This window comes from Convolutriloba macropyga, chromosome 3, assembly GCF_964194025.1.
Source record: "Convolutriloba macropyga chromosome 3, txConMacr16.3, whole genome shotgun sequence".
In the NCBI taxonomy this organism is placed as follows: domain Eukaryota; kingdom Metazoa; phylum Xenacoelomorpha; order Acoela; family Convolutidae; genus Convolutriloba; species Convolutriloba macropyga.
Window position 1 is genome coordinate 71,711,499 of NC_134470.1, and position 18,133 is coordinate 71,729,631.

Consider the following 18,133-nt stretch of genomic DNA (forward strand, 5'->3'; position numbering starts at 1 on the left):
TGACGTTGACTCTAAACTGTACACAGTTACTGGGGAACTAACCATTATAAATACCGTGGAGGGTTTTTACTGGCTTTTCCTGATTGCTATTACTTGTCGTTGAGTACTTCTGGCTAGCCGCGTTTGCAGTTGTTTTTGGGCATTGTTTGGCATGAAGGCAAGTTTTGTAAGAGAGGGGGAAGAAAGAAAGAATAGGTAAATAAAAGAGAAATAAAAAGAAAAGGAGAGATTGAATTGGAAGAAGGGCTGAGCATCAGTCAGCTATGTCTGTTTACTCGAGACAGCTGCGGCGCGTTGGGGGATTGAACTCCCGCTGTATTTTTCATATCGTATACAGATGAGTTGCCCCAATATAGACACGTTTGTGCAAGAGAATTGCCCTTACGGTACAATTATTGTTCACTTTTTGTGACGATGAATTTGTCTCGAGCTTTGAATTGAATTTTATATACATAAATTAGATACTCTAATTCTTTGGTTCTAAAGTTTGCCGGTTTTCACTTGTATCGTAATTTGTACAAATGCTGGGTTTTCACGCTCAAGGAGAATAACAAAATGTCTGCACGCATTACTCCCGAGAGTCCTCCTCCAGAGGTGAAGTTTGCTCACGGTGCTCACGGCTTGATTCGGTGATTCCTCTCGAAAGCTTCGGCGGTGGAGCCAGGGATCCCCGAAAGATTGCCCGAAAGAAGCTTCTTCTGTTCAAGGGTTTGTTACAGGATGGACTGTCGGAGGCTTATAGAGCTTGGAAGCTTCAGAAGCGTGTTTTAAAGCCCAGGAAACGGCTGGCGACTTCTGATTCGAAAGGATCGAAGAAGCTTCCTGACCCTAGGTTTGATCCCTACTTTAATTAAAAGGACCCTTTGGGTCTCAGTCGGTGATCTCTGATTTTTAAATCAGTAAACCACAAGAATAGGTTTGATTTTCCTGTAGCCCAACCAATGGGAAGGTCCAATGTGATTTTACAGTTGTTCTTTGGACATTGCCTTTTGAATTCTTTAAGGCGTAAGATTACTTCAAATTTATTCTTTTGTGCACGCTTGATGTAGTCTTTTGCCAGTCTTATCTGAATGTTTCTTATAGTTGGTAAAATAAATTCTTCATGTAACTTTTCCACGCCATACCATCGAGGTTTCATTAGACAAATTTTCAGAGCTCTGTTTTGCGCTTTTTGTATGATAGAGATAACCGTTTGCGATTGGTTGAGCCAACAAGCGTTTGCATATAAAAACAAAGACCAGATACAGGACTTGTACTGCAGAAGTAAACTTTCTGCTCAACATTTAGGTTGCTTAGACGCCACAGCTAGAAAATTCGCTTGTTTGCTCTGGTTGCGATGTCTTTACAATGTTCATTCCAGTTTAGGTGTGGCGTCATGGTTATTCCTAGGAACTTGATGATTTTCGCTTCTTCAATTTGTCTTCAGTTAGTGTTTAGACTTGTTTGTCTTTTCGAAGGATTTTTGAATAGCATATATTTTGTTTTGGCGGGATTTATTTTAATATTCAGCCTATCAAGACACTTGGTATTAACTGACTGGACTTAGACCTGTAAAATAATGCAAAGTCATCTGCGAACTGAGAAATTTCTGCTGGAGTGTCTGGAATATTAGAGACATAAATTAGGAATAATATGGGCGACACAACGCTACCCTAGGGGACTCCGGCTGTTGGTGAGAATGTTTCACTTCTTATATTCTTGATTTTTACGTAAACGTTTCTTTTTGAGAGGAAAGAATTCACCCATTTTACGATTCTCTTCTGTATTCTGATTTTGAAAACTTCGTCAATCAACCCTAATCTCTAGACTGCATCAAAAGCGTTTTCTACACCGAAGCAAACGAGTCCCACCATTTCTTACCACTGGTATGCTTCACTGATATGCTGAGTCAAAACAAGGAGATTATCGGTTGTGCATCTATGTGCTCTGTATGCATTTTGTTGTGGTCCAAAGACTTTGTTTGCTTCACAGTGGTCTGGGAAGATATTCTTAACAACAGTTTCACAGACCTTTGCAATGCAGTTGGCAAGGCTAATTGGTCTGTAATTTTCTGCTTTCTTCATGTCTTTTTGAGGTTTTGGAAGCATTGTTACTTTTGAATCTACCCAAAGGCATGGCACGTAAGAATTGTTAATTGAGCGGGAAAAAATTATGCTTCACTGATATGCTGAGTCAAAACAAGGAGATTATCGGTTGTGCATCTATGTGCTCTGTATGCATTTTGTTGTGGTCCAAAGACTTTGTTTGCTTCACAGTGGTCTGGGAAGATATTCTTAACAACAGTTTCACAGACCTTTGCAATGCAGTTGGCAAGGCTAATTGGTCTGTAATTTTCTGCTTTCTTCATGTCTTTTTGAGGTTTTGGAAGCATTGTTACTTTTGAATCTACCCAAAGGCATGGCACGTAAGAATTGTTAATTGAGCGGGAAAAAATTATGCATATGAAAGCTTTAATGTTTTTGGTAGCGCCTTCAGTAGTTGATAGCTTATTTTTTCTGGCCCGGGACATGATTAATTTGAATTATCACTTAAACAACCAACATACTTGTATTGAAACATATTTATTGGTTAGGGTATCTTAACTGTTTCAACAGGCAAAAGAGTTGCGTCTAAGTTTCTTGTAACTTATTGCAAAATTACAGTGCAAACTTAGATTGAGAGGAACGTAGAAATCGCACTACTCGGGTTCAGAGAAACCCCCAAGTTTAACATTTCAGTATAAATAAAAATGTTTTCGGTTTCCGATCTTTGCTTGAACATAATTTTTTTGGCGACGATAAATATGGTAACGATAATTAAGTCGATAATGTGGCAACGATAATGTGGCAACATATGCGGAAGCAACTAATAAATAAATATAGAATTGTGTTTCTGCGTAATCACGCGGAGCAGCATTAGGCTTTCAGGCTGCAGTGTTTTAACAGTAGCCTTTTCTCAGCTGTCCTTTTGCAATTATTCCCCACATCTCAGACTGTTCATTTGGTGAGCATGAATGCTCTTTTTCGGTGAGTATGGCCACTTTTTTGCGTCTGAGACTTTCACGTAGTACCATTATTGCAGCCAACATTGGTCAGGCTATGGTAAACCTGAAGCTATGGTAAAGTAAGAGCTCATCCTTACACAGACAGCCTCACGGAGGCAGGGGATTGAACTCTCAATCTTTGGCGTGTGAATCACACACTTTACCTCTCGGCTATCACGCCACTAAGCCACTACTGCTATCACGCCACTAAGCTATCACGCCACTAACTAACCTAAGCTTTTTGTCTTCATTGTCCTCGTTCTTTTTGTCTCTGGGTCAGCAAAAAGCTACTACTGTTTAATAAGATATTTAACCCGAATGGGAGGAGGATTATTGGGAGGAAACTGCGTGAACTTGATTCTGGTCTATCTTTAGTCGTATTCACCAAGGTTGAAATTTTCCGCCCAAAATGATGTAATAGTGGGGCTGCAATGGGAGCATTTTTTAGAAAAATGCAGCTAAAAACTCTTACGTTTTTTTGGGCTGCTTTGGGCTTCAAAGGGGTTAAAATGGTGTAAGAGTGAAGGGGTAGAAGACAAATTAACCTCCCACTCTTACATCTTTTTTGGTCTGCCAAGGGGGTAAAACGATGTAAGAGTTCGGGGGTAATTTGTCTTTTACCCCCTCACTCTTACAACACTTTCCCCTCTTGGCAGAACAAAAAAGCTGTAAGAGTTGGGGGTTATTTTGTCTTTTACCCCCTCACTCTTACACCATTTTACCCTCTTGGAAGCCCAATGCAGCCCAAAAAGATGTAAGAGTTTTGAGCTGCATTTTCGTAGAAAATCCTCCCATTGCAGCCCCACTCTTACATCATTTTACCCCCCTTGGCAGCCACACTCTTGCATCATATTACCCCCCCCCCTGGCAGCCCAACTCTTACATCATTTTACCCCCTCAATCTTACATTTTTTTAGCCCCAATACCTGATGACTGCCAGTCTTGAACCCACAACCTCTGTACCCTCAGCTGCGTCGCCTTATCCTCCAGAAGATCAAAGCTTGTCCAACTCTTGACGGTCTATATATATATATATATGAATAATAATTGCTAGAATTGCCCCATCTCAACAAATTACCCCCTCACTCTTACATCGTTTTACCCCCTCAGAACAAATTACCCCCTCAATCTTACACCATTTTACCACCATTGGTAGCCCAATTCTTACATCACTTTACCCCCTCTGAACAAATTACCCCCTCACTCTAGCACCATTTTATCCCCCTTGGCAGCCCAACTATTACATCAATTTACCCCGTCTGAACATATTACCCCCTCAATCTTAAAACATTTTACCCCCCTTGGCAGCCCAACTCTTACATCATTTTACCCCCTCTGAACATATTACCCACTCAATCTTACAACATTTTACCCCCCTTGGCAGCCCAACTCTTACATCATTTTACCCCCTCTGAACAAATTACCCCCTCACTCTTACACCATTTTACCCCCCTTGGCAGCCCAACTCTTACATCATTTTACCCCCTCAATCTTACATTTTTTTAGCCCCAATACCTGAAGACTGCCAGTCTTGAACCCACAACCTCTGTACCCTCAGCTGCGTCGCCTTATCCTCCAGACCATCAAAGCTTGTCCAACTCTTGACGGTCTATATATATATGAATAATAATTGCTAGAATTGCCCCATCTCAACAAATTACCTCCTCACTCTTACATCGTTTTACCCCCTCTGAACAAAATACCCCCTCAATCTTACACCTTTTTACCCCCATTGGTAGCCCAATTCTTACATCACTTTACCCCCTCTGAACAAATTACCCCCTCACTCTAGCACCATTTTATCCCCCTTGGCAGCCCAACTATTACATCAATTTACCCCGTCTGAACATATTACCCCCTCAATCTTACAACATTTTACCCCCCTTGGCAGCCCAACTCTTACATCATTTTACCCCCTCTGAACATATTACCCACTCAATCTTACAACATTTTACCCCCCTTGGCAGCCCAACTCTTACATCATTTTACCCCCTCTGAACAAATTACCCCCTCACTCTTACACCATTTTACCCCCCTTGGCAGCTCAAATCTTAGCTCATGTTACCCCCTCTGAACAAATTAACCCCTCACTCTTACAACATTTTACCCCACTTGGCAGCCCAACTCTGACATCATTTTACCCCCTCTGAACAAATAACCCCCTCATTCTTACACCATTTTACCCCCTTGGCTGCCCAACTCTTACATCATTTTACCACCTCTGGACAAATTACCCCTCACTCTTACACCAATTTACCCCCCTTGGCAGCTCAAATATTACATCATTTCACCCTCTCTAGACAATTTATCCCCTCACTCTTACACCATTTTAGCCCCCTTGGCAGCCCAACTCTTACATCACTAAACCCCCTCTGAACAAATTACCCCTCACTCTTACACCATTTTACCCCCCTTGGCAGCTCAAATCTTAGCTCATGTTACCCCCTCTGGACAAATTAACCCCTCACTCTTACAACATATTACCCCCTTGGCTGCCCAACTCTTACATCATTTTACCACCTCTGGACAAATTACCCCTCACTCTTACACCAATTTACCCCCCTTGGCAGCTCAAATATTACATCATTTCACCCTCTCTAGACAATTTATCCCCTCACTCTTACACCATTTTAGCCCCCTTGGCAGCCCAACTCTTACATCACTAAACCCCCTCTGAACAAATTACCCCCTCACTCTTACACCATTTTACCCCCCTTGGCAGCTCAAATCTTAGCTCATGTTACCCCCTCTGGACAAATTAACCCCTCACTCTTGCAACATTTTACCCCACCTGGCAGCCCAACTCTTACATCATTTTACCCCCTCTGAACAAATTACCTCCTCACTCTTACACCATTTTACCCCCCTTGGCAGCCCAACTCTTACATCATTTTACCCCAACTGGACAATTAACCCCCTCATTCTTACACCATTTTACCCCCCTTGGCTGCCCAACTCTTACATCATTTTACCACCTCTGGACAAATTACCCCTCACTCTTACACCAATTTACCCCCCTTGGCAGCTCAAATATTACATCATTTCACCCTCCCTAGACAATTTACCCCCTCACTCTTACACCATTTTAGCCCCCTTGGCAGCCCAACTCTTACATCACTAAACCCCCTCTGAACAAATTACCCCCTCATTCTTACACCATTATACCCCCCTTGGCTGCCCAACTCCTACATCACTAAACCCCTCTGAATAATTTACCTCCTCAATCTTACACCAATTTACCCCCCTTGGCAGCCCAACTCTTACATCAGTTTACCCCCTCTGGACAAATTACCCCTCACTATTAAACCATTTTACCCCCCTCTGCAGTCCAACTCTTACATCAATTTACCCCCTCTGAATTTCAATCAGGGGGAGAGGGGTAATTCCTGAAAAGTCCTCCCATTGCTGCCCACTCTTACATGGCAGTTTCAGTCATGGGTGAGGTAATTCCTGAAAATTCCTACCATTGCAGCCCATTGCAGCCCTCTCTTACATGGCAATTTCAGTCAGGGGGTTAATTCCTGAAAAGTCCTCCCATTGCAGCCCTTTGCAGCCCACTCTTACATGGCAATTTCAGTCAGGGGGTAATTCCTGAAAAATCCTCCCATTGCAGCCCATTGCAGCCCACTCTTACACGGCAATTTCAGTCAGGGGGTAATTACTGACAAGTCGTCCCATTGCAGCCCATTGCAGCCCACTCTTACATGGCAATTTCAGTCAGGGGGTAATTCCTGAAAATCCTCCCATTGCAGCCCATTGCAGCCCACTCTTACATGGCAATTTCAGTCAATGGGTAATTCCTCAAAAGTCCTCCCATTGCAGCCCAACTCTTACAACATTTTACCCTCTCTGAGCAAATTAGCCCCTCACTCTTACACCATTTTACCCCCCTTGGCAGCCCAACTCTTACATCATTTTACCCCAACTGGACAAATAACACCCTCATTCTTACAACATTTTACCCCCCTTGGCTGCCCAACTCTTACATCATTTTACCACCTCTGGACAAATTACCCCTCACTCTTACACCAATTTAACCCCTTGGCAGCTCAAATATTACATCATTTCACCCTCTCTAGACAATTTACCCCCTCACTCTTACACCATTTTAGCCCCCTTGGCAGCCCAACTCCTACATCACTAAACCCCCTCTGAATAATTTACCTCCTCAATCTTACACCAATTTACCCCCCTTGTCAGCCCAACTCTTACATCAGTTTACCCCCTCTGGACAAATTACCCATCACTATTAAACCATTTTACCCCCCTCTGCGGTCCAACTCTTACATCAATTTACCCCCTCTGAATTTCAATCAGGGGGAGAGGGGTAATTCCTGAAAAGTCCTCCCATTGCTGCCCACTCTTACATGGCAATTTCAGTCATGGGTGAGGTAATTCCTGAAAATTCCTACCATTGCAGCCCATTGCAGCCCTCTCTTACATGGCAATTTCAGTCAGGGGGTTAATTCCTGAAAAGTCCTCCCATTGCAGCCCTTTGCAGCCCACTCTTACATGGCAATTTCAGTCAGGGGGTAATTCCTGAAAAATCCTCCCATTGCAGCCCATTGCAGCCCACTCTTACATGGCAATTTCAGTCAGGGGGTAATTACTGACAAGTCCTCCCATTGCAGCCCATTGCAGCCCACTCTTACATGGCAATTTCAGTCAGGGGGTAATTCCTGAAAATCCTCCCATTGCAGCCCATTGCAGCCCACTCTTACATGGCAATTTCAGTCAATGGGTAATTCCTCAAAAGTCCTCCCATTGCAGCCCAACTCTTACAACATTTTACCCTCTCTGAGCAAATTAGCCCCTCACTCTTACACCATTTTACCCCCCTTGGCAGCCCAACTCTTACATCATTTTACCCCAACTGGACAAATAACCCCCTCATTCTTACAACATTTTACCCCCCTTGGCTGCCCAACTCTTACATCATTTTACCACCTCTGGACAAATTACCCCTCACTCTTACACCAATTTACCCCCCTTGGCAGCTCAAATATTACATCATTTCACCCTCTCTAGACAATTTACCCCCTCACTCTTACACCATTTTAGCCCCCTTGGCAGCCCAACTCTTACATCACTAAACCCCCTCTGAACAAATTACCCCCTCATTCTTACACCATTATACCCCCCTTGGCTGCCCAACTCCTACATCACTAAACCCCCTCTGAATAGTTTACCTCCTCAATCTTACACCAATTTACACCCCTTGGCAGCCCAACTCTTACATCAGTTTACCCCCTCTGGACAAATTACCCATCACTATTAAACCATTTTACCCCCCTCTGCGGTCCAACTCTTACATCAATTTACCCCCTCTGAATTTCAATCAGGGGGAGAGGGGTAATTCCTGAAAAGTCCTCCCATTGCTGCCCACTCTTACATGGTAATTTCAGTCATGGGTGAGGTAATTCCTGAAAATTCCTACCATTGCAGCCCATTGCAGCCCTCTCTTACATGGCAATTTCAGTCAGGGGGTAATTCCTGAAAAGTCCTCCCATTGCAGCCCATTGCAGCCCACTCATACATGGCAATTTCAGTCAGGGGGTTAATTCCTGAAAAGTCCTCCCATTGCAGCCCTTTGCAGCCAACTCTTACATGGCAATTTCAGTCAGGGGGTAATTCCTGAAAAATCCTCCCATTGCAGCCCATTGCAGCCCACTCTTACATGGCAATTTCAGTCAGGGGGGTAATTCCTGACAAGTCCTCCCATTGCAGCCCATTGCAGCCCACTCTTACATGGCAATTTCAGTCAGGGGGTAATTCCTGAAAGTCCTCCCATTGCAGCCCATTGCAGCCCACTCTTACATGGCAATTTCAGTCAATGGGTAATTCCTCAAAAGTCCTCCCATTGCAGCCCAACTCTTACAACATTTTACCCCCCTTGGCAGCCCAACTCTTACATCATTTTACCCTCTCTGAGCAAATTAGCCCCTCACTCTTACACCATTTTACCCCCCTTGGCAGCCCAACTCTTACATCATTTTACCCCAACTGGACAAATAACCCCCTCATTCTTACACCATTTTACCCCCCTTGGCTGCCCAACTCTTACATCATTTTACCACCTCTGGACAAATTACCCCTCACTCTTACACCAATTTACCCCCCTTGGCAGCTCAAATATTACATCATTTCACCCTCTCTAGACAATTTACCCCCTCACTCTTACACCATTTTAGCCCCCTTGGCAGCCCAACTCTTACATCACTAAACCCCCTCTGAACAAATTACCCCCTCATTCTTACACCATTATACCCCCCTTGGCTGCCCAACTCCTACATCACTAAACCCCCTCTGAATAATTTACCTCCTCAATCTCACACCAATTTACCCCCCTTGGCAGCCCAACTCTTGCATCAGTTTACCCCCTCTGGACAAATTACCCATCACTATTAAACCATTTTACCCCCCTCTGCAGTCCAACTCTTACATCAATTTACCCCCTCTGAATTTCAATCAGGGGGAGAGGGGTAATTCCTGAAAAGTCCTCCCATTGCTGCCCACTCCTACATGGCAATTTCAGTCATGGGTGAGGTAATTCCTGAAAATTCCTACCATTGCAGCCCATTGCAGCCCTCTCTTGTATGGCAATTTCAGTCAGGGGGTAATTCCTGAAAAGTCCTCCCATTGCAGCCCATTGCAGCCCACTCTTACATGGCAATTTCAGTCAGTGGGTAATTCCTCAAAAGTCCTCCCATTGCAGCCCAACTCTTACAACATTTTACCCCCCTTGGCAGCCCAACTCTTACATCATTTTACCCTCTCTGAGCAAATTAGCCCCTCACTCTTACACCATTTTACCCCCCTTGGCAGCCCAACTCTTACATCATTAAACCCCCTCTGAACAAATTACCCCCTCACTCTTACACCAATTTACCCCCCTTGGCAGCTCAAATCTTAGCTCATGTTACCCCCTCTGGACAAATTACCTCCTCTCTATTACACCATTTTACCCCCCTTGGCAGCCCTACTCTTACATCATTTTACCCCCTCTGAACAAATTACCCCCTCACTCTTACACCATTTTACCCCCCTTGGCAGCTCAAATCTTAGCTCATGTTACCCCCTCTGGACAAATTAACCCCTCACTCTTACAACATTTTACCCCACTTGGCAGCCCAACTCTTACATCATTTTACCCCCTCTGAACAAATTGCCCCCTCACTCTTACACCATTTTACCCCCCTTGGCAGCCCAACTCTTACATCATTTTACCCCAACTGGACAAATAACCCCCTCATTCTTACACCATTTTACCCCCCTTGGCTGCCCAACTCTTACATCATTTTACCACCTCTGGACAAATTACCCCTCACTCTTACACCAATTTACCCCCCTTGGCAGCTCAAATCTTACATCATTTCACCCTCTCTAGACAATTTACCCCCTCACTCTAACACCATTTTAGCCCCCTTGGCAGCCCAACTCTTACATCACTAAACCCCCTCTGAACAAATTACCCCCTCATTCTTACACCATTATACCCCCCTTGGCTGCCCAACTCCTGCATCACTAAACCTCTGATTAATTTACCTCCTCAATCTTACACCATTTTACCCCCCTTGGCAGCCCAACTCTTACATCAGTTTACCCCCTCTGGACAAATTACCCCTCACTATTAAACCATTTTACCCCCCCTGCAGTCCAACTCTTACATCAATTTACCCCCTCTGAATTTCAATCAGGGGGAGAGGGGTAATTCCTGAAAAGTCCTCCCATTGCTGCCCACTCTTACATGGCAATTTCAGTCATGGGTGAGGTAATTCCTGAAAATTCCTACCATTGCAGCCCATTGCAGCCCTCTCTTACATGGCAATTTCAGTCAGGGGGTAAATCCTGAAAAGTCCTCCCATTGCAGCCCATTGCAGCCCACTCATACATGGCAATTTCAGTCAGGGGGTTAATTCCTGAAAAATCCTCCCATTGCAGCCCTTTGCAGCCCACTCTTACATGGCAATTTCAGTCAGGGGGTAATTCCTGAAAAGTCCTCCCATTGCAGCCCATTGCAGCCCACTCTTACATGGCAATTTCAGTCAGGGGGTTAATTCCTGACAAATCCTCCCATTGCAGCCCATTGCAGCCCACTCTTACATGGCAATTTCAGTCAGTGGGTAATTCCTCAAAAGTCCTCCCATTGCAGCCCAACTCTTACAACATTTTACCCCCCTTGGCAGCCCAACTCTTACATCATTTTACCCTCTCTGAGCAAATTAGCCCCTCACTCTTACACCATTTTACCCCCCTTGGCAGCCCAACTCTTACATCATTAAACCCCCTCTGAACAAATTACCCCCTCATTCTTACACCATTTTACCCCCCTTGGCAGCTCAAATCTTAGCTCATGTTACCCCCTCTGGACAAATTACCTCCTCTCTATTACACCATTTTACCCCCCTTGGCAGCCCTACTCTTACATCATTTTACCCCCTCTGAACAAATTACCCCCTCACTCTTACACCATTTTACCCCCCTTGGCAGCTCAAATCTTAGCTCATGTTACCCCCTCTGGACAAATTAACCCCTCACTCTTACAACATTTTACCCCACTTGGCAGCCCAACTCTTACGTCATTTTACCCCCTCTGAACAAATTGCCCCCTCACTCTTACACCATTTTACCCCCCTTGGCAGCCCAACTCTTACATCATTTTACCCCAACTGGACAAATAACCCCCTCAATCTTACACCATTTTACCCCCCTTGGCTGCCCAACTCTTACATCATTTTACCACCTCTGGACAAATTACCCCTCACTCTTACACCAATTTACCCCCCTTGGCAGCTCAAATCTTACATCATTTCACCCTCTCTAGATAATTTACCCCCTCACTCTTACACCATTTTAGCCCCCTTTGCAGCCCAACTCTTACATCACTAAACCCCCTCTGAACAAATTACCCCCTCATTCTTACACCATTATACCCCCCTTGGCTGCCCAACTCCTGCATCACTAAACCTCTGAATAATTTACCTCCTCAATCTTACACCATTTTACCCCCCTTGGCAGCCCAACTCTTACATCAGTTTACCCCCTCTGGACAAATTACCCCTCACTATTAAACCATTTTACCCCCCCCCCCCCTGCAGTCCAACTCTTACATCAATTTACCCCCTATGAATTTCAATCAGGGGGAGAGGGGTAATTCCTGAAAAGGTCTCCCATTGCTTTGCTGCCCACTCTTACATGGCAATTTCAGTCATGGGTGAGGTAATTCCTGAAAATTCCTACCATTGCAGCCCATTGCAGCCCTCTCTTACATGGCAATTTCAGTCAGGGGGTAAATCCTGAAAAGTCCTCCCATTGCAGCCCATTGCAGCCCACTCATACATGGCAATTTCAGTCAGGGGGTTAATTCCTGAAAAGTCCTCTCATTGCAGCCCTTTGCAGCCCACTCTTACATGGCAATTTCAGTCAGGGGGGTAATTCCTGAAAAGTCCTCCCATTGCAGCCCATTGCAGCCCACTCTTACATGGCAATTTCAGTCAGGGGGTTAATTCCTGACAAGTCCTCCCATTGCAGCCCATTGCAGTCCACTCTTACATGGCAATTTCAGTCAGTGGGTAATTCCTCAAAAGTCCTCCCATTGCAGCCCAACTCTTACAACATTTTACCCCCCTTGGCAGCCCAACTCTTACATCATTTTACCCTCTCTGAGCAAATTAGCCCTTCACTCTTACACCATTTTACCCCCCTTGGCAGCCCAACTCTTACATCATTAAACCCCCTCTGAAAAAATTACCTCCTCAATATTACACCATTTTACCCCCCTTGGCAGCCCTACTCTTACATCATTTTACCCCCTCTGAACAAATTACCCCCTCACTCTTACACCATTTTAACCCCCTTGGCAGCTCAAATCTTAGCTCATGTTACCCCCTCTGGTCAAATTAACCCCTCACTCTTACAACATTTTACCCCACTGGGCAGCCCAACTCTTACATCATTTTACCCCCTCTGAACAAATTACCCCCTCATTCTTACACCATTTTACCCCCCTTGGCAGCCCAACTCTTACATCATTTTACCCCAACTGGACAAATAACCCCCTCATTCTTACACCATTTTACCCCCCTTGGCTGCCCAACTCTTACATCATTTTACCACCTCTGGACAAATTACCCCCCTCGCTCTTACACCAATTTACCCCCCTTGGCAGCTCAAATCTTACATCATTTCACCCTCTCTAGACAATTTACCCCCTCACTCTTACACCATTTTAGCCCCCTTGGCAGCTCAACTCTTACATCACTAAACCCCCTCTGAACAAATTACCCCCTCATTCTTACACCATTATACCCCCCTTGGCTGCCCAACTCCTACATCCTAAACCCCCTCTGAATAATTTACCTCCTCAATCTTACACCATTTTACCCCCCTTGGCAGCCCAACTCTTACATCAGTTTACCCCCTCTGGACAAATTACCCCTCACTATTAAACCATTTTACCCCCCTCTGCAGTCCAACTCTTACATCAATTTACCCCCTCTGAATTTCAATCAGGGGGAGAGGGGTAATTCCTGAAAAGTCCTCCCATTGCTGCCCACTCTTACATGGCAATTTCAGTCATGGGTGAGGTAATTCCTAAAAATTCCTACCATTGCAGCCCATTGCAGCCCTCTCTTACATGGCAATTTCAGTCAGGGGGTAATTCCTGAAAAGTCCTCCCATTGCAGCCCCTTGCAGCCCACTCATACATGGCAATTTCAGTCAGGGGGTTAATTCCTGAAAAGTCCTCCTATTGCAGCCCATTGCAGCCCACTCTTACATGGCAATTTCAGTCAGGGGGTAATTCCTCAAAAGTCCTCCCATTGCAGCCCAACTCTTACAACATTTTACCCCCCTTGGCAGCCCAACTCTTACATCATTTTACCCTCTCTGAACAAATTAGCCCCTCACTCTTACACCATTTTACCCCCCTTGGCAGCCCAACTCTTACATCACTAAATCCCCTCTGAAAAAATTACCTCCTCACTATTACAACATTTTACCCCCCTTGGCAGCCCTACTCTTACATCATTTTACCCCCTCTGAACAAATTACCCCCTCACTCTTACACCATTTTAGCCCCCTTGGCAGCCCAACTCTTACATCACTAAACCCCCTCTGAACAAATTACCCCCTCATTCTTACACCATTATACCCCCCTTGGCTGCCCAACTCCTACATCACTAAACCCCCTCTGAATAATTTACCTCCTCAATCTTACACCATTTTACCCCCCTTTGGCAGCCCAACTCTTACATCAGTTTGCCCCCTCTGGACAAATTACCCCTCACTATTAAACCATTTTACCCCCCTCTGCAGTCCAACTCTTACATCAATTTACCCCCTCTCAATTTCAGTCATGGGTGAGGTAATTCTTGAAAATTCCTACCATTGCAGCCCATTGCAGCCCTCTCTTACATGGCAATTTCAGTCAGGGGGTAATTCCTGAAAAGTCCTCCCATTGCAGCCCATTGCAGCCCACTTATACATGGCAATTTCAGTCAGGGGGTTAATTCCTGAAAAGTCCTCCCATTGCAGCCCTTTGCAGCCCACTCTTACATGGCAATTTCAGTCAGGGGGGTAATTCCTGAAAAGTCCTCCCATTGCAGCCCATTGCAGCCCACTCTTACATGGCAATTTCAGTCAGGGGGGTAATTCCTGACAAGTCCTCCCATTGCAGCCCATTGCAGCCCACTCTTACATGGCAGTTTCAGTCAGGGGGTATTTCCTGAAAAGTCGTCCCATGGCAGCCCATTGCAGCCCACTCTTACATGGCAATTTCAGTCAGGGGGTAATTCCTCAAAAGTCCTCCCATTGCCGCCCAACTCCTACATCATTTTACCCCCTCTGAACAAATTACCCCCACACTCTTACATCAACTTACCCCCCATAAACAAATTACCCCCCCCCCCCCACTCTTACATCAAATTGGGAGGATTTTAGGGAGGACATTCGACCTGGCAGTCCTTTAACCCTGTTTTCATGTTTATTTATTAGTTTACATGACTTTGATTTCTTTTTTATGGTTAGCAATCATTAAACATGGCGCTTTACATAAATCAATCAGAAAATATGGCGAATTACATTGATTCAATGAAGAAGTTATTGCTGGGCATTAACACGGGAATTTAAGCGAGCAACTTATTGACCGATCAGAACATATCTGGACCGTAGGCTTATGTGCAAAGCTTGATTATTAAGTAATACTACGTTATAGTTTGCAATAGTTTGTAAAGGGAGCAAATTCTGTACTATTTTTTAAAGTTGGAGGCTTCTGTTGAAAACATGCAACAATCCGTAATTAAGGTAAAAAAAACTTTTTGTCATGTTGAATATATTAAATTTGAATTCGTTTCAGCGTCTGAAATACGTGAGTGGTGACCATTCGGAGAAGAGATTTCCGATCAACCTCAACAGTGACCCACAAAACAGTTCATCAACTGCATCATCTATCGTTAAAAGTGAGCATTTGTTTACAACTTATCTTGACTGACATTTTCGGCTAAATGAAAAGACGAATTCGAGGTGGTAGGAGGTTATTTCCCTACCTCAATTAATTGGTCGAGCACGCTATTCTTTTCATGCTCGACCCAATGACTTTTAATGGTTTTTTTTACCAATTAGTTTGTTCCGCCCGTATTTGTTCACTTATTGGTCAACGTATGGTCGAAACTGACAATTATTGGTCAATTTATGGTCGACTACGATTATTAAAGTCAACACAAAATCTTTCCATGCCCGCTTTTGGTAGACCTCGGTCATTTCATAAGTCGACCTCTCAAATAGGAAACTCACCTGTAATTAGAACAACTTTACTATAAGAATCAAATTAAGTTACTTATCCTTAGAAAGTAGCTAATTGCTTATGAGGCGACTGTGTGAATGTCTAAAATGATGTTAAAACCTTACATTATTATTTAGCGTATTTCCTGAGACGTCAAGAGGGTGGGGGCAGGAGGGGTAATCAGAACCCAGTATTCTACCTTCTCGTGATGGTGTTGGGGGTTGATATCTACCTGTACAAGATTGCCTCTTGTGAACTCATGTACAACCCTGAAATTGGAGCCAATCAGTGTAGGATTCTCAGAAACAAGTTTGTCCATTTTTGATCAATCTTAGCTAAAATTTCAGAATTCAATCACTTAGGACGACTAGCGGTTTTTTCGATTGTAAAAACAATAATCTTATTGTTTTGTAAATTTCTCTATATGGCCCAGAAACACAAAAAAAATTTTTTGAGATAAAATTTGCGACAAATTTTCAGTCAATTTTTAATTTTTTTCATGAAATTTAAACTTTTTCCTCACCTGTGTTAAGTTAACTTTTCATTCAACACTCAATTTGTTTTAAATCTTTGTTTAAGCTCCGATAAACAGGGAGAAAACCATTTTAGATTGATCAATTAATGTTAATTGTTAAAAAAGTTATCAAAAAATTATCCAGATATTTCATATCGAAACTGGAAAACTTTTCAGAAATTTTATATCAAACATGAAAAAAGAGGAAGTTTTAGTGATACATTCACAATTAACTGAACACCAATCAACAACGAGTCATTCTCAACTTTGTACTTTTCTGGACTTCACTTAGATTTGAAAAATAAAACAGGATGCATTTTGTTGCCGTATTATAGTTTTTGATCCCTTCCATTCCTCTACTGAAAATATTTATCCCAATAACGTCATTCATAAAAACAGAAAAGCATGAATATGAGTTGTTAGGAGCAGCTCCACGTACTCATTAGGCTATTTTTGAGATCCAATTTAGCATAACATAGATTTTTTTGTTGGGTGGAGTCTTTTCTTTTGAAGAACTCCTCAATGTTTAATGATTTTGGGTTCAACTGGTTCAATTTGAGGAAACACATGAGGTAGCAGAAAGAGTAATCCAACTGAGGGCCTGAGTTTTGTTGACTTTCTGTGCTTTGACTGCTCTTTTAGTTTCAATTATATGGACAAATCGGATTGAGCAGTTTTTAGTTCATTCAATTTCAATTATGATCACTGAAACTACTTGCTGAGTAACAAAATTTTTTACAGAAACAGAGTATTTTACTTTCAACCTATTTTGTCAGATGTTTTTTTCTCTTTTTGTGTTTTTTCCTTCGCTCTGGCGACATATTTTTGAGTTTTAAACTAAAATCATTTAATTAAAAATTAGGACATCAATTAATCCGCGTATCCATATTTTAAATTTTTTTAGGGTCGTTTTGTCGGTAAACGAAAATTACCTATATTTAAAAATATTTATTTTTTAAATACTTATTGAGGAAAAAATTGTTGCTCTTCCAAAACACAAACAATTAGGTGATTCAAATTGCTCTCTATTACAGTATTTTGTCCTTTTTTGTTCTCTATTGTTTTTGAGGCCTTGAAGTCTATAGATTTGATGCTCTTAAATTTAAATTATATTCCTTCCGCGAGTGTTTAAAACAAAACTACACCATCAAACTTTCTTATTTCTACTGGTTGGTTAAAAAAGCTACATTTTTTTCTAAGTCATTGTTGTCACCTAGCACGGTATCTCATCAAGTTTGAAGAGGAAAACCTAGTCATTTTTGTTATTGAAAGCCCTACTTTGCGTGCTACTTTAACCTTAATTAATCAGAACTCCATTTTCTTTTATATATTTCTCAGCTTGAATTGTATTCCAGGACTTGTCTTGTTATTTGAATTTCTCAATTAGGCCGATTTGTTTAACCTGGTTTTGCCGCTTGTTTGTACAACTGCCCAAATTCGTTAGCACTTTTGCTTTTACTGCCATCACTTTACCAAAACAGCGTTTATGGTATGTTGCGCAAAAAACTTGGGCAAAATTGAGACAAAATGGTCCTTTTGATAATGTAACCCATATAATCAAAATAATTATGACATTTATCAGTAGACAACTGTTTCAATCTCCGTTATTCTGCTTTTCTGAAGCAAATTTTCACGGCAAGGAATAGCTTGAAATGTATCGGGTTTCATTAAATAGAGGTCACGTGTAGCTGCTGCTTCTCTAATGATTTTCGGGTTAGTTTTCCATCGTCTAGATAAAACATGAAAACTACTGTTTTAATTTAAAAAATTTAGCCTCTCAGAGCTACATCCATCAATGTTTTTTTGCCAAAACATT

General features: G+C 42.9%; 1 protein-coding gene across 1 annotated transcript in view; it reads left to right on the top strand.

Moving 5' to 3' along the window:
- LOC142336428 (uncharacterized) overlaps positions 1-18,133 on the top strand; it is a 58,907-nt gene that overhangs the window by 1,817 nt on the left and 38,957 nt on the right. The window contains exons 2-3 of the mRNA XM_075385259.1: positions 15,378-15,480; positions 15,941-16,112. Coding sequence (XP_075241374.1) covers positions 15,378-15,480; positions 15,941-16,112 — 275 coding nt within the window. The remainder of the gene's footprint in view (positions 1-15,377; positions 15,481-15,940; positions 16,113-18,133) is intronic.